The 21489-nt window shown below is 46.0% G+C and overlaps 1 protein-coding gene across 4 annotated transcripts in view; it reads right to left on the bottom strand.

Annotated features, from left to right (window-relative positions):
• The window catches only part of pi4kaa (phosphatidylinositol 4-kinase, catalytic, alpha a), a 103009-nt gene that overhangs the window by 62517 nt on the left and 19003 nt on the right, over positions 1-21489 (bottom strand). For all 4 annotated transcript variants that reach the window (XM_030084472.1, XM_030084474.1, XM_030084475.1 and 1 more), the window contains exons 2-10: positions 7642-7758; positions 7461-7554; positions 7179-7267; positions 5392-5464; positions 5053-5315; positions 4912-4978; positions 3823-3971; positions 3684-3749; positions 3500-3596 (exon numbers count right to left, since the gene is read on the bottom strand). In XM_030084472.1, the coding sequence (XP_029940332.1) occupies positions 3500-3596; positions 3684-3749; positions 3823-3971; positions 4912-4978; positions 5053-5315; positions 5392-5464; positions 7179-7267; positions 7461-7554; positions 7642-7758 (1015 nt within the window). The remainder of the gene's footprint in view (positions 1-3499; positions 3597-3683; positions 3750-3822; positions 3972-4911; positions 4979-5052; positions 5316-5391; positions 5465-7178; positions 7268-7460; positions 7555-7641; positions 7759-21489) is intronic.

Here is a 21489-nt window from a genome sequence, read left to right as displayed (position 1 = left end):
TGGGCGGGGCTGGAGGACAGTCTGGAGGAGGTCTTCAGTGGGCGGGGCTTCAGGACAGTCTGGAGGAGGTCTTCAGTGGGCGGGGCTGGAGGACAGTCTGGAGGAGGTCTTCAGTGGGCGGGGCTGGAGGACAGTCTGGAGGAGGTTTTCAGTGGGCGGGGCTTCAGGACAGTCTGGAGGAGGTTTTCAGTGGGCGGGGCTGGAGGACAGTCTGGAGGAGGTTTTCAGTGGGCGGGGCTGGAGGACAGTCTGGAGGAGGTTTTCAGTGGGCGGGGCTGGAGGACAGTCTGGAGGAGGTCTTCAGTGGGCGGGGCTGGAGGACAGTCTGGAGGAGGTCTTCAGTGGGCGGGGCTGGAGGACAGTCTGGAGGAGGTCTTCAGTGGGCGGGGCTTCAGGAAAGTGTGGAGGAGGTTTTCAGTGGGCGGGGCTAGAGGACAGTCTGGAGGAGGTCTTCAGTGGGCGGGGCTTCAGGACAGTGTGGAGGAGGTTTTCAGTGGGCGGGGCTGGAGGACAGTCTGGAGGAGGTTTTCAGTGGGCGGGGCTGGAGGACAGTCTGGAGGAGGTTTTCAGTGGGCGGGGCTGGAGGACAGTCTGGAGGAGTTCTTCAGTGGGCGGGGCTTCAGGACAGTCTGGAGGAGGTTTTCAGTGGGCGGGGCTTCAGGACAGTCTGGAGGAGGTTTTCAGTGGGCGGGGCTGGAGGACAGTCTGGAGGAGTTCTTCAGTGGGCGGGGCTAGAGGACAGTCTGGAGGAGGTTTTCAGTGGGCGGGGCTGGAGGACAGTCTGGAGGAGGTTTTCAGTGGGCGGGGCTGGAGGACAGTCTGGAGGAGTTCTTCAGTGGGCGGGGCTTCAGGACAGTCTGGAGGAGGTTTTCAGTGGGCGGGGCTTCAGGACAGTCTGGAGGAGGTTTTCAGTGGGCGGGGCTGGAGGACAGTCTGGAGGAGGTTTTCAGTGGGCGGGGCTGGAGGACAGTCTGGAGGAGGTTTTCAGTGGGCGGGGCTGGAGGACAGTCTGGAGGAGTTCTTCAGTGGGCGGGGCTGGAGGACAGTCTGGAGGAGGTTTTCAGTGGGCGGGGCTGGAGGACAGTCTGGAGGAGGTTTTCAGTGGGCGGGGCTGGAGGACAGTCTGGAGGAGGTTTTCAGTGGGCGGGGCTGGAGGACAGTCTGGAGGAGGTTTTCAGTGGGCGGGGCTGGAGGACAGTCTGGAGGAGGTTTTCAGTGGGCGGGGCTTCAGGACAGTCTGGAGGAGGTTTTCAGTGGGCGGGGCTGGAGGACAGTCTGGAGGAGGTTTTCAGTGGGCGGGGCTTCAGGACAGTCTGGAGGAGGTTTTCAGTGGGCGGGGCTGGAGGACAGTCTGGAGGAGGTTTTCAGTGGGCGGGGCTGGAGGACAGTCTGGAGGAGGTTTTCAGTGGGCGGGGCTGGAGGACAGTCTGGAGGAGGTTTTCAGTGGGCGGGGCTGGAGGACAGTCTGGAGGAGGTTTTCAGTGGGCGGGGCTGGAGGACAGTCTGGAGGAGGTTTTCAGTGGGCGGGGCTGGAGGACAGTCTGGAGGAGTTCTTCAGTGGGCGGGGCTTCAGGACAGTCTGGAGGAGGTTTTCAGTGGGCGGGGCTGGAGGACAGTCTGGAGGAGGTTTTCAGTGGGCGGGGCTGGAGGACAGTCTGGAGGAGGTTTTCAGTGGGCGGGGCTGGAGGACAGTCTGGAGGAGTTCTTCAGTGGGCGGGGCTAGAGGACAGTCTGGAGGAGGTTTTCAGTGGGCGGGGCTGGAGGACAGTCTGGAGGAGGTTTTCAGTGGGCGGGGCTGGAGGACAGTCTGGAGGAGGTTTTCAGTGGGCGGGGCTGGAGGACAGTCTGGAGGAGTTCTTCAGTGGGCGGGGCTGGAGGACAGTCTGGAGGAGGTTTTCAGTGGGCGGGGCTGGAGGACAGTCTGGAGGAGGTTTTCAGTGGGCGGGGCTGGAGGACAGTCTGGAGGAGGTTTTCAGTGGGCGGGGCTGGAGGACAGTCTGGAGGAGGTTTTCAGTGGGTGGGGCTTCAGGACAGTCTGGAGGAGGTTTTCAGTGGGCGGGGCTTCAGGACAGTCTGGAGGAGGTTTTCAGTGGGCGGGGCTGGAGGACAGTCTGGAGGAGGTTTTCAGTGGGCGGGGCTGGAGGACAGTCTGGAGGAGGTTTTCAGTGGGCGGGGCTGGAGGACAGTCTGGAGGAGGTTTTCAGTGGGCGGGGCTGGAGGACAGTCTGGAGGAGGTTTTCAGTGGGCGGGGCTGGAGGACAGTCTGGAGAACCTTGCGCATGAATTTCACACAATGAACCAGACAATTTACTGTGGTGATGAGCTGAAACTGGAGGGGGCACTGTAAGATCAGAGATGAGTGACCACAGAGATGACCACATGAGAAGAGGAAGAGAATGAACAGTCAAGGCAGCTCACACTCGATGAGTGTTTGGTTCATGGTAGTTTTACTGGCTAGATTTTTGATCACATGATGCAGAGAGTGATCAGGATGATCAGGAAACAATCAGAAAACAACTTGGGACGAGTGGCAAGAGTAAGGCATGGCTTACAGCAGGGGTGTCCAACCTTTTTTGGGCCAAGATCTACTTTTCAAGTAGTCAATCCTTCAGGGTGAACCCAGGACTGGCCCCGCTTGATGGGGGTGGGGGGGCGGCACCGGAAGGAAACGCAATACTTGTTCCAAAATAAGTGACTTCAAAATAAAATCTGTGTCGTGTTTTTGCCTTAATATTCTATTTTTTCATTTCTTCTTGTAGAATACAGAAGAAACAACGTGATGTAGTCATTATACGCTTTAGAAGAATGAACAGTTTTGTTCTTTGTAGGAAAGTGAAACGACTCCAAAATTGCACAAAACAGCTCCGTGACCGGAGTGTTGCCAGATTGGGGGGGTTTCTGCCAAATCAGGCTTATTTTTTGAACTCGTCGGAAGGGTTGATGAAATGATTATGTTTATGACGTGTTTTGTTATTATACAAATAGGTTTTAATGTGTATTTTCAACCGAAATGGCGGTTTGGGCTGCTTTCTATTGAGTTAAACGGGTTTCATATTGTATAAGGTAGAAAGAAGAAAGTCTCCTCTTTAATTTGGTAGCTTCGGTATTTAAATAGTGCTGGAACTCAATATTCTGAGGGTCTCGAAAGATCAAAGTGCTGTAAAATGTCTGGCTGTTAGGAGTTAATAGTTACATGTTTTGGTGAACTCGTTTAATGGAGGAATGCTCCATTGCTCCTGAACCAACCCCGCTGACAGTGACATGAAACATGTTCCAATGTAAGCAATGATAGTATTAGCCTGTATCCACAAACGCTGCAGCTACATTAGCAATACTTAACAAGTCAGATTACAGCTTAGTGACGTTACATACATTTTACAGGGTTTACTACTTGTTTTGTAACTTCAGCTGACATGCAGATTATAGAGCATCTTCCTCTAACATCCAGACGATCCATCAAGAGAGACATGAAGAAAGAATGAAACAAACTCTCTCTTACCTTTCAGATTGTACAAGGTATCCCTCAACATTTTAAAAATGGCCACATACATGGGATCGCTGAATGTTTTGTAGTAGAGATGAAAACTGGGATTAACCTGGAAGAAAGCAAGTGTTTAATGATGGTTGTTAAAAAAAACCCAAAACAAAGCTGTTCAACCTTCAGTGTGGATTACACGTTGTACCTCCACAAGTTCGGCCAAGCTGTCATCCAGTGACTTCAGAAACGACTCAGAGACGAACTCTTCCACCTATTGAAGACAAGCACACAGTTGGTGTGACTCAATGAAAGAGGAATGAAAGCAGATGGAGGCTGCTGCTGACCATGTGCAGGAGCTGTCTGAGCATGTCCAGAGGAACATGAAACTCTCCGCTGCTGCTGCCGGTGAACAACGGCGACACCGAGAAGCTGGAGCTGATGGTGGAGAAGTAGTAATCGGGGTCCACCGCGCTGCCGTCAGGGAGGTAAGAGCCTGGAAAATCACATCACTATGTTACTAGAGCACTCCACTTCAGAGGACCAGAGGTCAGGGGTCAAAAAGAAAGATAACACAGGTGTTGAGAGTGTTAACACTTCATACAAAATATAAACTATATAGGTGCTTCAGAAAAGTTTAACGTTTACAGAAAACACGGAGAACAACACACTCTAAACATTAACACTGGAGAACACAGAGAACAACACACTCTAAACATTAACACTGGAGAACACAGAGAACAACACACTCTAAACATTAACACTGGAGAACACAGAGAACAACACTCTAAACATTAACACTGGAGAACACAGAGAACAACACTCTAAACATTAACACTGGAGAACACAGAGAACAACACACTCTAAACATTAACACTGGAGAACACAGAGAACAACACACTCTAAACATTAACACTGGAGAACACAGAGAACAACACACTCTAAACATTAACACTGGAGAACACAGAGAACAACACTCTAAACATTAACAATGGAAAACACAGACATTCATATGGACAGAACACCCAGTTGGATTGTTGTAGCGCTGACTGTCAACTCTGAAACTACCAAGTCCAGGAGAATTTGGACTGGAACCAGAACCAGGAGAATGGATTGGGATCAGGACCAGGAGAATCTGGACTGGAAGTCAGACCCTCTGGAGGAAACACTGTTCTTATTGTCCGACGCCCATGTACTTGATCATAGCAGAACTACTGTTTACAGCAGTCATGGTGCTCACACGCAGAAGCAGCAATTCAGAAAAGTTGCATGTTCCCTGTTTCCATTGATACAGATTCAGACTGTCTTCTCATTGTGAGCAGCATTAGCAGGAGCCTGTAACCGCAGAAGCTGTGCCTGAGTCTTAGCCTGAGTATGCTAAAATAGCGGTCAGCCTCCGAGTCTTCTGCTGGTATTTGGTCTCAGGCGGTTCTTACCTTCGAAGTACTGAGCAGAGGGATCAGCGGGTGAACTGAGCGCCAGGCCCGCTCGCTCCGGACTAGCCTGGAAATAAAGCGTCTGGCATTAGATCCCTGAAAGAGCTCTTCTTGCCTGACTGGCCTGCTGACTGTCAGCACCTGCTGTGAGGCGCTGGACACGGACGAGCCTTTCCGTCTCAGGGTGTCTCCCTGGCACACCGTCAGCAAAGAGCTGGGCAGGATGGAGCGGAAGTCATTGAAGGACCGGCGGCGGGCGGCGTCGCTGTCGTCACCCGTTGTGAGCACGGGGGCCACCGGGCGAGGGAAGAGCTTGGACAGCAACGGCTCGTCCGTGTTGCTGTAGCGGCCGAACGCTCTGGCCACACCGAGCAGTGTGGGCACGGTGTACCTGCACAGGTATTCTGCACCACAGAGTCCAGGAGGTTTCATTAGCAGACATCTCTCAGGAAAACACCTGGAAAAGTGAGAGACTGGTACCTTTCTCATGAGCTTCTGGGGTTTTACAGATGTCCTGCAGGACCTGCATGATGTTCATGATCGCCTCCAGAATCTGAAAGAAAAATTCATTTCATAGCTTCATAGCTGAAGTCAAAGCCTTCCAGCTTTTGTCCGGCCGTCACCAGTTGTGACAGTGTTGATTTAGAAAACATAAAGCTCATACCTCTGAAGTCAAAGAGTGGTTACCTTCCTACTTACATATCTACGACCATCATATTAACACACATACCTACGAACAGTTCTACCTACCTACATGTAAACAAATTTGTGCGTCTTACAGAGGTGGGAGATTGGAGCCTGATCAAGTCATCTCCATGCCATGTTTCTGACCTCACCATGTACCTCAGACAAGCTGAGGAGCAGGGTTGATTAGATTCACCTGGTGTGAGACATGGTCAGAGCAAACACATGGCATGGAGATGACTTGATCAGGCTCCAATCTCCCACCTCTGGCGTCTTATCTCCCAGTGGCTTTACGGTAACATTTCAAAAATGATGTCTGTACCGGTTTTGATGTATACCAATCTGTCGACCAACTTGCATGCCAAACACCTACTGTTACTGATCTCCCTACATGGGTGAAATCTACATAACCATATGCCTACGTGCTGTCCTACCTATTCCCATGCTTATCAACTAAACCTGCCTATCAACTGGAGCTGCACAATTCTGGAAAAAATATCAATCATGATTTTTTGGCATGATTTTGTCCCACAAAATGTTCAATGCACTCGTGACCTTTAACAAAAAAACAAAAACAAAAAAAAACAAATAAACATCAAAACGGTCATTCATGTATCCAAGAGAGCTTTCTTCAGAATGTAGAGCATGTTTGTACAGTAGGTTTGTTGGAACAAATACGATGCATCATCAAAGCACCGATTAGCTACAGAAAGCAAGAGTCCAGTGTTGTCCTGGTCGACCGCCGGCATGGCCAGACGACTGTCACTGACACCACCTCCTCTGCTCAAGGCGAGCGCCTTCTGATGACCTGCTGCAGGGCGCTAAGCTAGCTCACCCAGGGAGGCAGTGCTGCATCTCTGTTTAGCATTCCGTGCTTTGCACACGCAGTGCTGGTATCAGAAGTGAGCGCACGGTATAAGTCATGTTGTAGTGAGTTAAACGAAGCAGTGAGACACAGAATTCCTCTACAATAATGACCTGTTGTAAAGAATCATTGGTTGAGGGAGGAGTAAGGGCCAGTGCTAGGTCTGGGGACGCTTAAAAAAATCCATGAGGAAAATAATGGCATTTGTTTGTGATGCAGCTGCTGATATAAAATGTTTCAGAATGGCTGAGTGTAGTTATGAAATCAGGCGTATGTGTTTATCTAAAGCCTTACAAACAACCCACCATCAACACTTCAAAAATCACAAAAGCCACAGACTTACTTTACTACCTACTCATCTATGTACATACTGTATCTACTGTATCAGTATAACAGGTACTCACCTGATTGCCCACCTACGGTGGTGCCACTATAGTTACTTAAAAACTGATCACATCATGTATGTCTAGCACTCTCATATATCTCCACCTTCTTATCTATCAATCACAATCAGATCCAGCCGCCAAGCTACAGAGCTAACAGCCTCAGTACACAAACCAACCCACATAGCACCATCTCTACCATTCAGACTTTTTGTTTTATCATCATGCAGATTAACTAATGTTGTGTTTTTATTGCTTCAAAACATTTGCACTACAGCAGCTGACGTAGCAGCTTAAATACTGCATATCAGCACCAACGGAACACATTCACACACCTGTCCTCGTAAGGCCTCATCCCGCTGAGCGACATCCGACAGCAGCGTCACCAGACAGAAGCTGAAGTTTTCTGCAACTGGAAGAGTTTCTGCAAAAAAAAACCAAAAAAACAACTGAATTTGTTGATACCAACAACTACAGCATATTTACATTTGTGACCTAAAGAGTGGCCTTCGGAGATTAAGAGGATGTTTCAGTCTCGACTGACAGTGCTCACCTGTTATTTGCAGTGTGAAATCAATACTCATACGGTGTCAAAATATGAGTGAACTCAAACAAACCTCTCCCTTTCCGCTCTGAGCTTTCTTCAATCCACTGAACCTTAGGAAGCCCTTTGAGGAGCCCGAGCAGGTAGGGGACGATGGCATCTTTATGCTGCCATGCAAGTATTCCACAGTTAGAGTGGGAGAAGATGAAAAAAACCGCAAACAATCACAAGAAAAGAAGGATTAAGAGATCTACCTGCAGGCTTGACTCCACCAGGAAAATACCAAGTGCAATCACAGCATCCCTCCTCCTCTCGTCGAGCTGGAAGACCCCTCTGAAGTCCACCGGGCACATGCACTGCAGCTTCTGGACCTGTGGACGGATCACACCAGGACACAAGATTAATGTTACGCTAATCTGCAGTTAGAGACTTCACGCAGACTCCAGTGGGTTCAGGCTTCCCAGATCTTTAACGCCCTATCCAGAGAGGGTCATCAATTCTAAAGGAGAGGATCAGGGACCAATACAAATCTACAAAGAACTTTTCATGTTCGTTCCTCCCCATTAAATTTGTGCATTCTGCACAACCTGTCAGAATATTAACATTAATAATTAGTTCCAAAATAATGATAAAATTTGATTCTTGAATAGTGAAGTAGTAGAAATTTTCAGACATGCTGAATTAAAATAAGTTGTGTGTATTTTGGTGTGTGTGTATAAAAACTGAAAAACTGTGTTCTCGCCCTTCCTGGACAGAGTTTCTTTCCAGCTGGGGTCCCCTACCAGAGGCCTGGGAGCTGGAGGGTTCTGCAGGGTCTACCAGAGGCCTGGGAGCTGGAGGGTTCTGCAGGGTCTACCAGAGGCCTGGGAGCTGGAGGGTTCTGCAGGGTCTACCAGAGGCCTGGGAGCTGGAGGGTTCTGCAGGGTCTACCAGAGGCCTTTGCTCGACAGCATTTGCAAAAGATAGTTGTTTGGTCCATGTCCGACCTTTTACAGCCGAAGAACTTCCAAACCACAGATGTGGCTCCTCTTTATGGTATTAGTTCCTCTGGTGTGCTTCACTTTGAGAGCTCTCGCCGGCAGCTCAGCTCAAAATACACGCTGTGTTGTTGGTGTGCAGCAGTGAAATGCGTCCCCGCTGAAACACTTTACTGCCGCGCACGTTCCGGACGTTGTTTGGGCTGTTCACTGGTATTGCAGCATATGAAAAAGTCATATTATAACGAAAATACAGATCGGTTTTCGGTACGAACCGGTATACCGCACAGGCCTAGGCTGACCTCCGGGCTGCTTCATCCGGGCTGCATGTGCCGATATGAAAATTTGATATCATGATATTGGTGGCCCAAAATATCACGATTCACGATATTATTACGATATTTGGTGCGTTGCTTTTAATTCTATTGAAAATGCCCCAAAACATTGTGAAATCCATCAATATCTGTCAACAACACTGTGCATTTTAACATGCCTGAGCACATTTTGATAAAGTAGAGGGAAAAAATGAAACTTTACTCTCGCCTATTTTTTTTTTCCAGATTCCATACTGAAAAACACCATGATAACAATGAAGCAGCCATAAAGCTGCCACTGACTGCATTCAGCAGCTCCTGGACTACAACTGGACCAGGTTTCATGAGATCAGCATAAAGCACACAGATTTTATAGTGTTTACTTTGGATAGAACCAGGAGAACCCTTCATTTGGCCATTTGGAGACCAACCTATGCCAAACTATAATAAGTAGGTTTATAACTTATTTGAAAGGAATCTGACTTTAAAATACTTTTAATTTCCACTACAGGAATCTGTATGCAATGCAGCCTTTGGCTCTGATATTTAGCCACTATATCATACATTTCTGCAGTTTTTGTGCAGAAACTTATAATTGTCCACAGTATTGTGCACAGTACAAAATACTTTTTTAATAAATGACTGAGCCATAGCATTTAGTTTCCAACTGAAATATATTTATAATAATAAAATCAATACAAAAATAGCCAATTATATGACAGGGAAAACAAAAAAAATCCCCTTTGCAACATGTAAACACATGAAGAAAAAAACAAAAACAATGTGCAATAAGCTGTAGAAACGCACAATGAAGATAAATGTGCACGTTTCAGAATAAAAAATTGCCAAATATCACAGAAACAATCACTGATTGTGTGTGTCGCGTGTGTCTCGCTCTGCGGTGCGCACTGCTGCGTCTTTTAGAACCAAGATGGCGGCGGCGCTCGTGCGGTTACGCTAAAAGATGTCTCCCAGCTGGATGATGCCTCAGTCACGTGTACCGTATCGTATGAACGCTCACCAGACGCGAACGAATGTCAACAAACTTTATTTAAACTCCCAAGATTAACGACAAGCCCACAAGATGGCGACAATAACATTCAGGCGCGTGACGCGCTGTCACTACTGCAGAGGATTATGAAGTTAGTTTTGGTCAGAGGAGAGCGTGGATAGGTGGAAAATGACCACAAAACGGTAAGGAAATAAAACATATTGTGTTTGGTGTGAACAGCTTTAAGATTTGGCGAAGAAGTGTGAGAGAAACATGCAATCTGAGGCGCTGGCTGTGAAATGTAAAGATGGGTTTTGGGTTTGTTTTGCCGCTGACGGGAGGCGGTCGGCTCAGAGAAGATTCTGCCTGGTGTCTCTTAAAGAGCAGGTTTTCTAGTTTCACGCGAGGCCCAGTACGTTGGGATGGAGCACACGGATCTCTGGTTCTGTTGCGTTTTGTGTCGGGAGGTGCAGCTGAGGGGGGCGGTACAGTGTCTGTCGGCCAAACGCGTTAATGCCTCGTTTTAATCATCCTGGCATAAAATTACTTACTTTAGGGGTTTTCTGTGGATCTGGGACTTTTGTGGTGGTTTGCAGTACATTTTGCTGCAGAGGCTTTGACACCTTGGGTAAGATCAGTAGCTGTTTCGGTAATGGGCTTGTCTCCAGATGAAACAGACGATATCTTGTAAATGACGTGATATGATAATCTCGGCTGTCCAATATCGTAAATCGCGATTATATCGTAAATTGGCACATCCCTAATCCTGTGGTTCTCCAGGTATCTGTAGCTTCTTCCACAGCTCTGATGTCTTCAGGTAGTTCAGCCCTTCAGTCTGGACCATCGTCCCTCTGCTTGATACCATCTGTCCACACTGATCCAGTCCCAGAGACGTCCCTATGTCCCTGCTGGACGTCCCGGTGAGGGGGATCAGGGAGTCCATGTCCCTGCTGGATGTCCTGGTGAGGTGGATCAGGGAGTCCATGTCCCTGCTGGATGTCCTGGTGAGGTGGATCAGGGAGTCCATGTCCCTGCTGGATGTCCTGGTGAGGTGGATCAGGGAGTCCATGTCCCTGCTGGATGTCCTGGTGAGGGGGATCAGGGAGTCCATGTCCCTGCTGGATGTCCTGGTGAGGGGGATCAGGGAGTCCATGTCCCTGCTGGATGTCCTGGTGAGGGGGATCAGGGAGTCCATGTCCCTGCTGGATGTCCTGGAGAGGTGGATCAGGGAGTCCATGTCCCTGCTGGATGTCCTGGTGAGGTGGATCAGGGAGTCCATGTCCCGGTCAGTCTTGGCTGCAGCTTGATGTCGTCCATGTAGAGGAGTGACTGGCGATTGTTCCACTGTGGAACCGGGTCCTGTCTCCACTCCTGGTGCTGGTCTGGCTGAGGGGGTTCAGGTCTCTGCAGGACAGCAGGGGGGACAGAGTGTGTCCTGGTATCTGCCACATCTCATGCTCTCCTCTGCTCTGGCTTCCAGTCAGCTTCCAGAGCTGATTCATGGCCTCGTTGAGTTTCCAGGAAGGTTCTGGGTTCCCTGTTGATGCTGTACAGTTCCAGACCCTCCAGGATCCATGTGTGCAGCACTGAGTCAGAGGCTTTCTATAATCAGTCCAGGCAGGGCTCAGGCTGGGGGTTCTGCTCTTACAGTGTTGTTCAGTCGCCCTGTGGACCAGTACCTGCCTGGCTCCTCTGCTGTTGTTGCCAGGTCCTTTCTGGGTTCTGCTCAGGTGTTGCTCCATGTTCCTGTTCATCTTAGCCGCTGTGGTGCCAGACAGGAGCTTCCATGTAGCTGAGCAGGTTCTCGGCCGGTAGCTGGACGGTGTTGTTCCCTTCTGGGGTCCTTCATGATGAGGACTGTGGACCTTGGGTTCCACTGTGGATGGTTCCCTTCTCTCAGCAGCTGGGTCATTTGGGCTGCCAGGCCTTCATGGAGAGCAGGGAGCTTCTTCAGCCAGTAGGTGTGGATCCTGTCCGGACCTGGAGCTGTACTGGCACCCGCACTGCACCCCACAGTTTGAGAAGCACTGGATTAGGGCTTGGTACCCAAGCTCACCATTACGGGGTGATGCGTGATGCTGTAATCACTCCCATACTGACCGGCGTCCCGACTCCTCCTTGACGTAGCACATTCGTACCGTGGATGAGGCACACTGCACCCATCAATCTCCAACCGTGACAGTAATTTCCTCCGTTGGACATTCAAACACTGAGCGAGTAGTTTCTTAGTATAGATGTGGGGTTTCTGACCAACCATTAGTCACACATTCTCTGCATGCACCCCCTCTGGCTCTGATAGTAGCACTCCATCAGTACTATGTCCCACATTCACATCTTGGGGTAACATAGAATTAACTTCACACACAATTAACCTCACATGCATGTTTTTCGGACCATAGGAGGAAATTGGAGAACCCAGAGGAAACCCACACACACACACACACACACACACACACACACACACACACACACACACACACACACACACACACACACATAGGGAGAACATGCAAACTGCACAGCACCTGAACAGTATTGAATCCAGGACTTTCTTGCAGTGAGATGATAGCACTAATCAATGAGCAGCTGTGCAGCCTAAAAACAAAGGTAAAGCGATAATTGAAATAAAAAACTTATTTGCTTGTGATTTCTACGTACACCCACTAGAACAGGGGTCTACAACCTGCAGCTCTGGAGCCACAAGAGGCTCTTTAGTCCCTTGTAGCAGCTCCATGAAGCCTTCACAATATGATACGTGAACAAACATTTTACTTATTTTTAAACAGTTTGGTGTGCTTTTTCAACCGTATTTGATTTTCTGTTAGAAATTGTTGATATTTCAGGTTTTTTTAAGGTGTTCTATCATTTCCCCCTCATTTCTTGTAGTTTTTGCTATTTTTCCCAAATTTTCTTGTGCCTTTGTGGAATCCCTTTTGAACGAATCATGTAATAATTTAAAAAGAGATAAAATGGCTAAAACAGCAAAAATTTCAAAACGGTCAACAAAAAATCTTGAAAAGAGGAATAAATCTGTTAAAATTAGGTACAAAAATAGGTTCAATATAATAAAATGTTCACTATTCTGAACTGTAGTTAAAACTTAATGAATCCATCATACAGTAAGAAATAGCTTTTGTTTGTGCATCAATACCAAGTATGAGACTTCCTGAGCTGCATTCGCCTCATTTTAATGGTTAAGGGCCAATCCCAATTCTACCCCTTACCCCCACCCCTCTGCCCTTGGCCCTGCCCCTATCATTCTCCTACCCCTTTTAGAACAGGGCTGAGGGCTGGGGCTATTTCTGCAGCACTATGAATTGGGATACCCCTTTCGAAATAAGGCCAATTTGCAGCAGTGGTTTCCCCCTCCTCTGTGCCAGAGCCAGATTTTACAAGTTTCAGATCCTATAACAACAAAAAAACTATGGATATTAGAAATGATAGAAATTAATTTTGTTTTTTAACAATGGTAATATTATTTAACTTATATTTCTTTTTGAGGTTCTCCCACTTTTTTGAAGCTTGCTGGGCTGTAACTTCACCTTCCAAGCCATTGTCTTTTATGAATTTCCTAAAGTAATACATATATATCTATATAAACACGTTTTATTACTGACATATTATAGCTTAGATGAATAATATAACTTACTCCCATTGTGTTTTGGCGCTGTATTTTGATTTCAAAAACTTTTCTTCATTTTCACCTCTAAACTGAACGCAGCGCTAAAACGTTAATCCATGACTGGGACACTGTCACGCTAGTATATCTATAAATTTCAGTGAAGCAAATGCACTTTTTATAGCTTTTTAAATAGCATACAGAAAGCAAACTTACATTTGTGCGACTCCTTGGTGGGTGCCATGTTTTTTTTTTTCTGGCCAATGTGAAACTCCGCCTACCCCTATAGAGAATAGGAAGCATCGATGCAGTCTTCCCTGAAAGGGGTGAAATAGCCCTCCCCCTCTCCCCTACCCCTATTCAAAAATTAGAATTGGGATAGCCCTTAAGCCTCGTGAACGCACATATCATAGGGGTAGGGCTGAGGGGGAGGGGTAAGGGGTAGAATTGGGATTGGCCCTAAATGTGGCTCCACAACAACATGACGGAAAAATCACTAAAATGGCTCTTTTGGTCATAAAGGTGGCAGAACATGGTCTAGAATATTTAACAAAAAATGTGGGAAATCATTCGACAAGCTCTGTAACTCCAGCAGTGTGAGATTTATATTAGCTTTTTAGCAAGGAAATGAGACCTGCCAGAGGGATTGCACTTAATCCATTTTTATTTCCCATTAGCTGTCACAATTTTTTGTCTGAAGAAATAGAGCTAGAAACCAGCTTTAATTCGACTCACACTAGCAGGCCTAATGTGAGCTCAGAGAGGGATTAGAGAGAGAGACAGAGACAGCCTCTGAAAGCTTCTAACCCTGACCACACACAGAGGATCAAGCTGGAGAATAAAGGGGCCAAGTTAAGTATTCCAGTTCCAGAAAGCTTCTGTTATTTGATTTCAGGGCCTTGAATTTACATCTGGTGCCAAAACAAATTCAACAGATACAAAAAAGAAAAAACAGGAGAATGCTTGATAATTTGTATCGTGCTTTTTTAAGAAAAGCCAACCATCAGAAACTCTTGAGGGTGATACTGTGTGGATTACTTGTTCAATTACAGCACACATTGAGGAGCTTTTCCTTGATACTGTGATGCGTCGGAACATCTGCACTAAGAGTTGAGACCAGCTTGTTTATACCATCGCATGATTCAACACATAAGTCTAACTCTGCATCTTTATGTGGGCCCCACATTTTTCCAAAAGGCACTTCCACCGCATAAGTCATTGACTTCAGTACAAAACTCACAAAATAATCGGGACCAGTGATCAATACTCTCATCACACACAGCTCCTGCCTCCACTCAGTGTTTCTGTCCAGTGACGATGGAAACATTTAAATCAGCCTCTTCATCAAGTGGTTCTGAGTCTAAACCAGCAGGGTGGGAAGTTTGGTTTCACTGAGAACAGAGACAGAAACTAATGCCGGGCTCACACCGGACGCGTTCCGGCTGCGGAACGGACGCCACTAATCCTTACTCATTAAAATCAATGCTGTGGCTCACATCGGCCACATATTTCATTACATTTTTTAAGAAAACATGACACATAATCAGGGATTTTTGCCTCCAACAATCACAGAAAAACTAAAGGATGGAAAAGAAGAGCCATCCTCCATCCTTTCATCTGATGGGTTTTTCAGTGGAAAAGTCAATCGTATTTGTTTAAACATTCAGTTCACGAGGATCCTCTTCCTCTCTGGCTTGTTCATTTTTTCACTTCTCTTTTTTCCATGAACCATGACAAGATAACGTTTCTAACTTCCTCAGTGACTTTTGCTTTTCAAAATGAGGATTAAGAAAAAACTTCCTTTCGCACCTGTTTTATAGAAAGGTTAGATATTACTTCTCCTGCATTTCACACACAACTTTAACCATTCATCCTCATGACACTTTAAAGGAATACTCCACCCAAAAAACGATTTGGCCTCATTTTCTACTCACCCTCATGCTGAGAAACACTCTGGAGCACTTTTTTGACGATTCAAATGCAGTTGGAGATGTTTGGGGATTTTCGTGGTCAACAAACAGGGACCGACAGAGCCCGACAGAAAAAACGGTCCATAAAGTCCACAAAACGTTCCCATTTTCCTTCATACTGCTCGTCCGCTGTAATTCAAGTGTCCTGAGCGCGTAACGTCCATAATTAATTCTTAACGAGGTCATTTAGTACATTTTAAGAGCCCAAACAGGGCACTCTCATACAGCTCCATTGCATGTCTGCGCGCACCCTGAACTACGGAAGCCGCGGCAGACCAAGCAACACGCTTGTGCCCTTTCAGCAGGACACCGAATTCAAAGCTTTAAAACAGCAGCCAATTACTTTTGTGATTGTCCACAGCTCGGTCACTCACAGCAGAATATAAACAGCGGAACTTCTTCTTCTACACTTGCAATTTAGAAAAGTAGTCACTGAAAGCGCGCAAGCGTCTGGCTTGGTCTGCCGAGGCTTCCGTAGTTCAGGGTGCGCACAGACATGCAATGGAGCTGTATGAGAGCGCCCTGTTTGGGCTCTTAAAATGTACTAAATGACCTCGTTAAGAATTAATTATGGACGTTACGCGCTCAGGACACTTGGATTACAGCGGACGAGCAGTATGAAGGAAAATGGGAACGTTTTGTGGATTTTATGGACCATTTTTTCTGTCGGGCTTTGTCGGTCCCTGTTTGTTGACAACGAAAATCCCCAAACATCTCCAATTGCATTTGAAACGTCAAAAAAGTGCTCCGGAGTGTTTCTCAGCATGAGGGTGAGTAGAAAATGAGGCCAAATCGTTTTTTGGGTGGAGTATTCCTTTAATGGTTTCTATGGGAAACTGAATTGTTCCAGAAGCAAAAAAAAAAAAAAAACACAAAAAACAAATACACAGGTAAAGAATAAAGAAAGCATTCAAAATGCCAAATGATCAACATTATGCACATTAATGAATTAATGCAGCTTGTGGGAGTGCATTTGTGTGCAAGATATTCATAAAATATGTCCTTTATAGACTCCAAAATTAAAGCTTACATTGAAAGATTATTATGGCATTTTTCTGCTAGTCTAACCCTCCCAAAATGGAGTTGGCTGTATGTAATGAAGGGAAACTCTTTCTTTCCAGGCAACCAGGAAACCTACTGAAAAGAATATTTTCAAACTTCTAATCAGGAATTGTGAAAAAGATAATGATGGATGGCAATATTATAAAAACAATATGAATAAACCTTTTTTTTTTAAATTTACATATACTGAATGTATATTTTCAGACACTTACATACCGTAAATCCTCTAATAATGACCTGTATTCCATTAAAAGCCCGTCTCCTTTAAAGGTACATGTTTATGCCCAGTTTGCATGTTTTATGCGAAACAGCGCCCCCTGCAGGCCTCGGGCATAATGCAGCTTAGTGAAACACTCGTGCCTGTGGTCTGCGTGAACGGAAGAGGGGAACTCCTTCCTCGTTCTTTTAGAAGCGCTCAAGTAAGATTGAAGTTTCTTTTCCATGGTGGAGTCTGTGTGGAGCTGCAGTGCTAGAAGCCAGTCTGTTCTGACTTTCTGGAAGATCCTGCTCAGTTGTTGCTCACTAAGCATCTGGCGGAGTAATGGCGGACAAAACGAAAGCTAACCAGCTGGAGCGCGCATTACGTCATTCCTTTCAAATTCTCCCCAAAAAAACTCTGGAGCCGGACCGGCACTGCAGCTTTCAAGTGACAGTTTAGCGCTGTTAGAGGTTCTGGTAATGAATAAGTCAGGGCACATAGTACACATCATTAAAAATGTGTAACATATCTATGGTGGAAAATAAGTATTTTTGAAGTTGAAAAACTCCTTAATGCACCTTTAATGACCGGGTGCGTCACTGAAGAAAGCTCATGAAAAGCCGCCTCCCAATATAAGCCTGTTTTATTTATTAATTTTTTTTGTCTTTTCTTTTTTTCTGTGAAGCACTACGGCGCTGTACTGACGGTCGTCTGTGCTACAGCGCCAGTCCTCCGGTATGGTGACTGTGTGTATTACATGCGTCCAGTAAAAATGGCGGAGGGACAGAAAACATTAAGGTCCAATTTCAATTCTATTTTTCATCCCTTCCCCTAGCCCTTAACCCTTCCCCTCGCCCTACCCCTTGAAACGGAGTGTCAAGGGGTAGGGCCTGAAATTCCCCTCTAAGAAATGGGACAATCCATCAAGATCATCATACGTCATCAGTGGTCGGCCATGACGTAGTACACTGACGCCGGTATTGTTTACAAACGAACTTACGATGCGTCTCCAGCTGCACGAATCTCCCTCTCCTTGCAACTGGATTGTTTTTTCTGTGTGCTGCATAAAAATGTTAATAATAATTCATACAAATTAGAAAGAATGCATTTTATTATGCAATTGGCATTACCAGCAACAGTTTTAACTTTTTTGCTCCAAAATTAATAAAATAGTATAAACATGTAAAAGGATTAAGCTGTGTTGCACAACAACCAAAAAAAAAATAAATCAAACCAGCAGTTCTGTAAAACAAAAAACGGACTCTTATATATTTAACTAACCATAACAATAACAAAATGTGCAAAAGGGTCCTACACACCATGGCTGGACAAGGATTAATTATTTGCATCTGGCAAAAAGGCTCAAAAAACACTCAGTTTTAGCTTCACTCTCTTTGTGGCACTTCTGCTCCTTTGCACTTTCCTCTTTCAAAAAGTAAAACAGGTTGTTGCTCTTCTTCCTCTTCTTATTCTTCTTCCCTGGATAAAAAGTAAAGTGAAATATGAGTGAAAAGTTAAGACACATAAGAGGGCTGCAGCTGTCATATGTGAATGAAAGCACAAGTAATCTGCTGTAGTAATCTGCTGCCAGGCTGGTTATTTTATTATATAAGGTTTTCACAATTATCTGGTTGATATGCAGCACTGCTGTGAAGGAATTATTCGTTCACAACCCACGTTTCATTCTTCATCAATCATATGATCCCAGCGGTGCTCGTTGATGTTAACGTTACAGTCTGATCCTGCATAATGCTCCGGTCATGTTTACTAGCGGAGCACAAATTGCATATTTCCGGTTGTCTTATACGCTCAAAGCAGAAAAGCAGGCTACGGTAGTATCAGTTTACATGAGCAGATGCACTTAATGCTAACGAGCTGTCACGGAACATTGCAGCGACCTTAAAATAGCGGGGTTTTTTAACAAAAAATACTCACATTTGTAGATTTCTTTGGTTGCCGCGGATGTTTTCTTCACCATTTCCCAGCGCAATGTGGGAAGTTTCACATAGCCCTCGTTTTCCAGTGTGCCCCCAGAAAATCTCCGTTTCGAGGGCCAGACAGCCCTCGCTCTCCGCCCTCCCCCTCGGTCTGAAGGGGTGTGAAGTTGAATCGGGACGCCACTACCACTTCACGTGAACGCGCAATACGAAGGGTTAGGGCCAAGGGCGAGGGCTGAGGGGAGAACTGGAATTCACCCTAAAGCTATAGTGCGTAACTTTTAAATGTCTCTGAACGTCCGTTTTAGCCAGGCCACTGCTAGTGGAGATGACAAAATGCAGATTAAGCCGATCGGCTCCTCTAACATGCCGCTGGATTTTTCAATATAATTCTTGCTTTGCTTGTCGACCGGCGACATTCCCGCGCTAGTAGGGTGACCATACGTCCTCTTTTCCTCGGACATGTCCTCTTTTTACGTCCTGTCCGGGGCGTCCGGGCGGGTTTTTTAAATTCAAGGAAATGTCCGGGGTTCACTGTTTCTCAGCACGTGAACGTAAATTGAGCAGCGCTTTGCACACAGTACTATGAGACTTTGTTGCGCGACGTGATTACCGAGAGGCGTCTTGTGAGCCGATCTGCGCCGCGCGCTCACACACACACACACACACACACACACACACACACACACACACACACACAGACGGAGCAGAGCAGACGGGGCTTCAGACAGCGGAGCACTTCTTCTAGACTCTCTAAATGGACACTAGGTGGAAGAGCCTTTAGCTATCAGGCACCATTTTTATGGAACCAGCTTCCAAGTGGTGTCAAAGAGGCAGACACAGTCTCCACATTTAAGGTTAGGCTCAAGACGTTTCTCTTCGATGCAGCCTATGATCAGGTCAGCTAGGGATTCTAAACTAAACTAAACTAAACTAAACTATCTAAACTATACTAACTAGATACTAGTTTAAATACTAAACTATCCACCAAGCTGCCCTAGGAGCTAGAATGCTGTGGGAAGTACGGTGCACTGAGCCCTGTCCTCTAATGTCTGAATGTTATTCCCTTTAGTCCGTTCATTGCTTTTCACCTGCTGTCCCCCCCTTCGAGGGGGAGTCTTCTCCAGTTTCAGTTGCTGACTCCACTATTACGAAGGCCTATGAACAAGCTCCGTCCGGACCGGGAGGACACCCCTGTCGGTCCTGCCCGTGGACTGGCTTCGGTTCTACCTCTGGGATCCGTGGTTCTTGTGCTGGACCGTCCAACGGACTGTCCTCAACATAGTCCTAGGCTTTACTTCTTATTGTCTCATGCTAGCTGTTGCCAAAGCTGTCCGTCCCTGGGAGAGGGATCCCTCCATACTGTGGTTCTCCCCAAGATTTCTTCTTTTCCCACTGGGTTTCTGGAGTTTTTTCTTGCCGGATGTGAGGGTCTAAGGTAGGGATGTGCCAATTTACGATATAATCGCGATTTACGATATTGGACAGCCGAGATTATCATATCACGTCATTTACAAGATATCGTCTGTTTCATCTGGAGACAAGCCCATTACCGAAACAGCTACTGATCTAACCCAAGGTGTCAAAGCCTCTGCAGCAAAATGTACTGCAAACCACCACAAAAGTCCCAGATCCACAGAAAACCCCTAAAGTAAGTAATTTTATGCCAGGATGATTAAAACGAGGCATTAACGCGTTCGGCCCGACAGACACTGTACCGCCCCCCTCAGCTGCACCTCCCGACACAAAACGCAACAGAACCAGAGATCCGTGTGCTCCATCCCAACGTATTGGGCCTCGCGTGAAACTAGAAAAGCTGCTCTTTAAGAGACACCAGGCAGAATCTTCTCTGAGCCGACCGCCTCCCGTCAGCGGCAAAACAAACCCAAAACCCATCTTTACATTTCACAGCCAGCGCCTCAGATTGCATGTTTCTCTCACACTTCTTCGCCAAATCTCAAAGCTATTCACACCAAACACAACATGTTTTATTTCCTTACCGTTCTGTGGTCATTTTCCACCTATCCACGCTCTCCTCTGACCAAAACTAACTTCATAATCCTCTGCAGTAGTGACAGCGCGTCACGCGCCTGAATGTTATTGTCGCCATCTTGTGGGCTTGTCGTTAATCTTGGGAGTTTAAATAAAGTTTGTTGACATGTCTGGTGAGTGTTCATACGATACGGTACACGTGACTGAGGCATCATCCAGCTGGGAGACATCTTTTAGCGTAACCGCACGAGCGCCGCCGCCATCTTGGTTCTAAAAGACGCAGCAGTGCACCGCAGAGCGAGACACACGCGACACACACAATCAGTGATTGTTTCTGTGATATTTGGCAATTTTTTATTCTGAAACGTGCACATTTATCTTCATTGTGCGTTTCTACAGCTTATTGCACATTGTTTTTGTTTTTTTCTTCATGTGTTTACATGTTGCAAAGGGGATTTTTTTTGTTTTCCCTGTCATATAATTGGCTATTTTTGTATTGATTTTATTATTATAAATATATTTCAGTTGGAAACTAAATGCTATGGCTCAGTCATTTATTAAAAAAGTATTTTGTACTGTGCACAATACTGTGGACAATTATAAGTTTCTGCACAAAAACTGCAGAAATGTATGATATAGTGGCTAAATATCAGAGCCAAAGGCTGCATTGCATACAGACTCCTGTAGTGGAAATTAAAAGTATTTTAAAGTCAGATTCCTTTCAAATAAGTTATAAACCTACTTAGTATAGTTTGGCATAGGTTGGTCTCCAAATGCTCCAAAGCTATCAGGCACCATTTTTATGGAACCAGCTTCCAAGTGGTGTCAAAGAGGCAGACACAGTCTCCACATTTAAGGTTAGGCTCAAGACGTTTCTCTTCGATGCAGCCTATGATCAGGTCAGCTAGGGATTCTAAACTAAACTAAACTAAACTAAACTAAAACAAACCAAACCAAACTAAAGTAAACCAAACTAAACTAAACTAAACTAAAACAAACCAAACCAAACTACAGTAAACCAAACTAAACTAAACTAAACTA

This window comes from Salarias fasciatus, assembly GCF_902148845.1.
Source record: "Salarias fasciatus chromosome 7 unlocalized genomic scaffold, fSalaFa1.1 super_scaffold_4, whole genome shotgun sequence".
NCBI classification, from domain to species: domain Eukaryota; kingdom Metazoa; phylum Chordata; class Actinopteri; order Blenniiformes; family Blenniidae; genus Salarias; species Salarias fasciatus.
The sequence above is the reverse complement of the archived record's forward strand: the minus strand, read 5'-3'. Positions and strand labels throughout refer to the sequence as shown.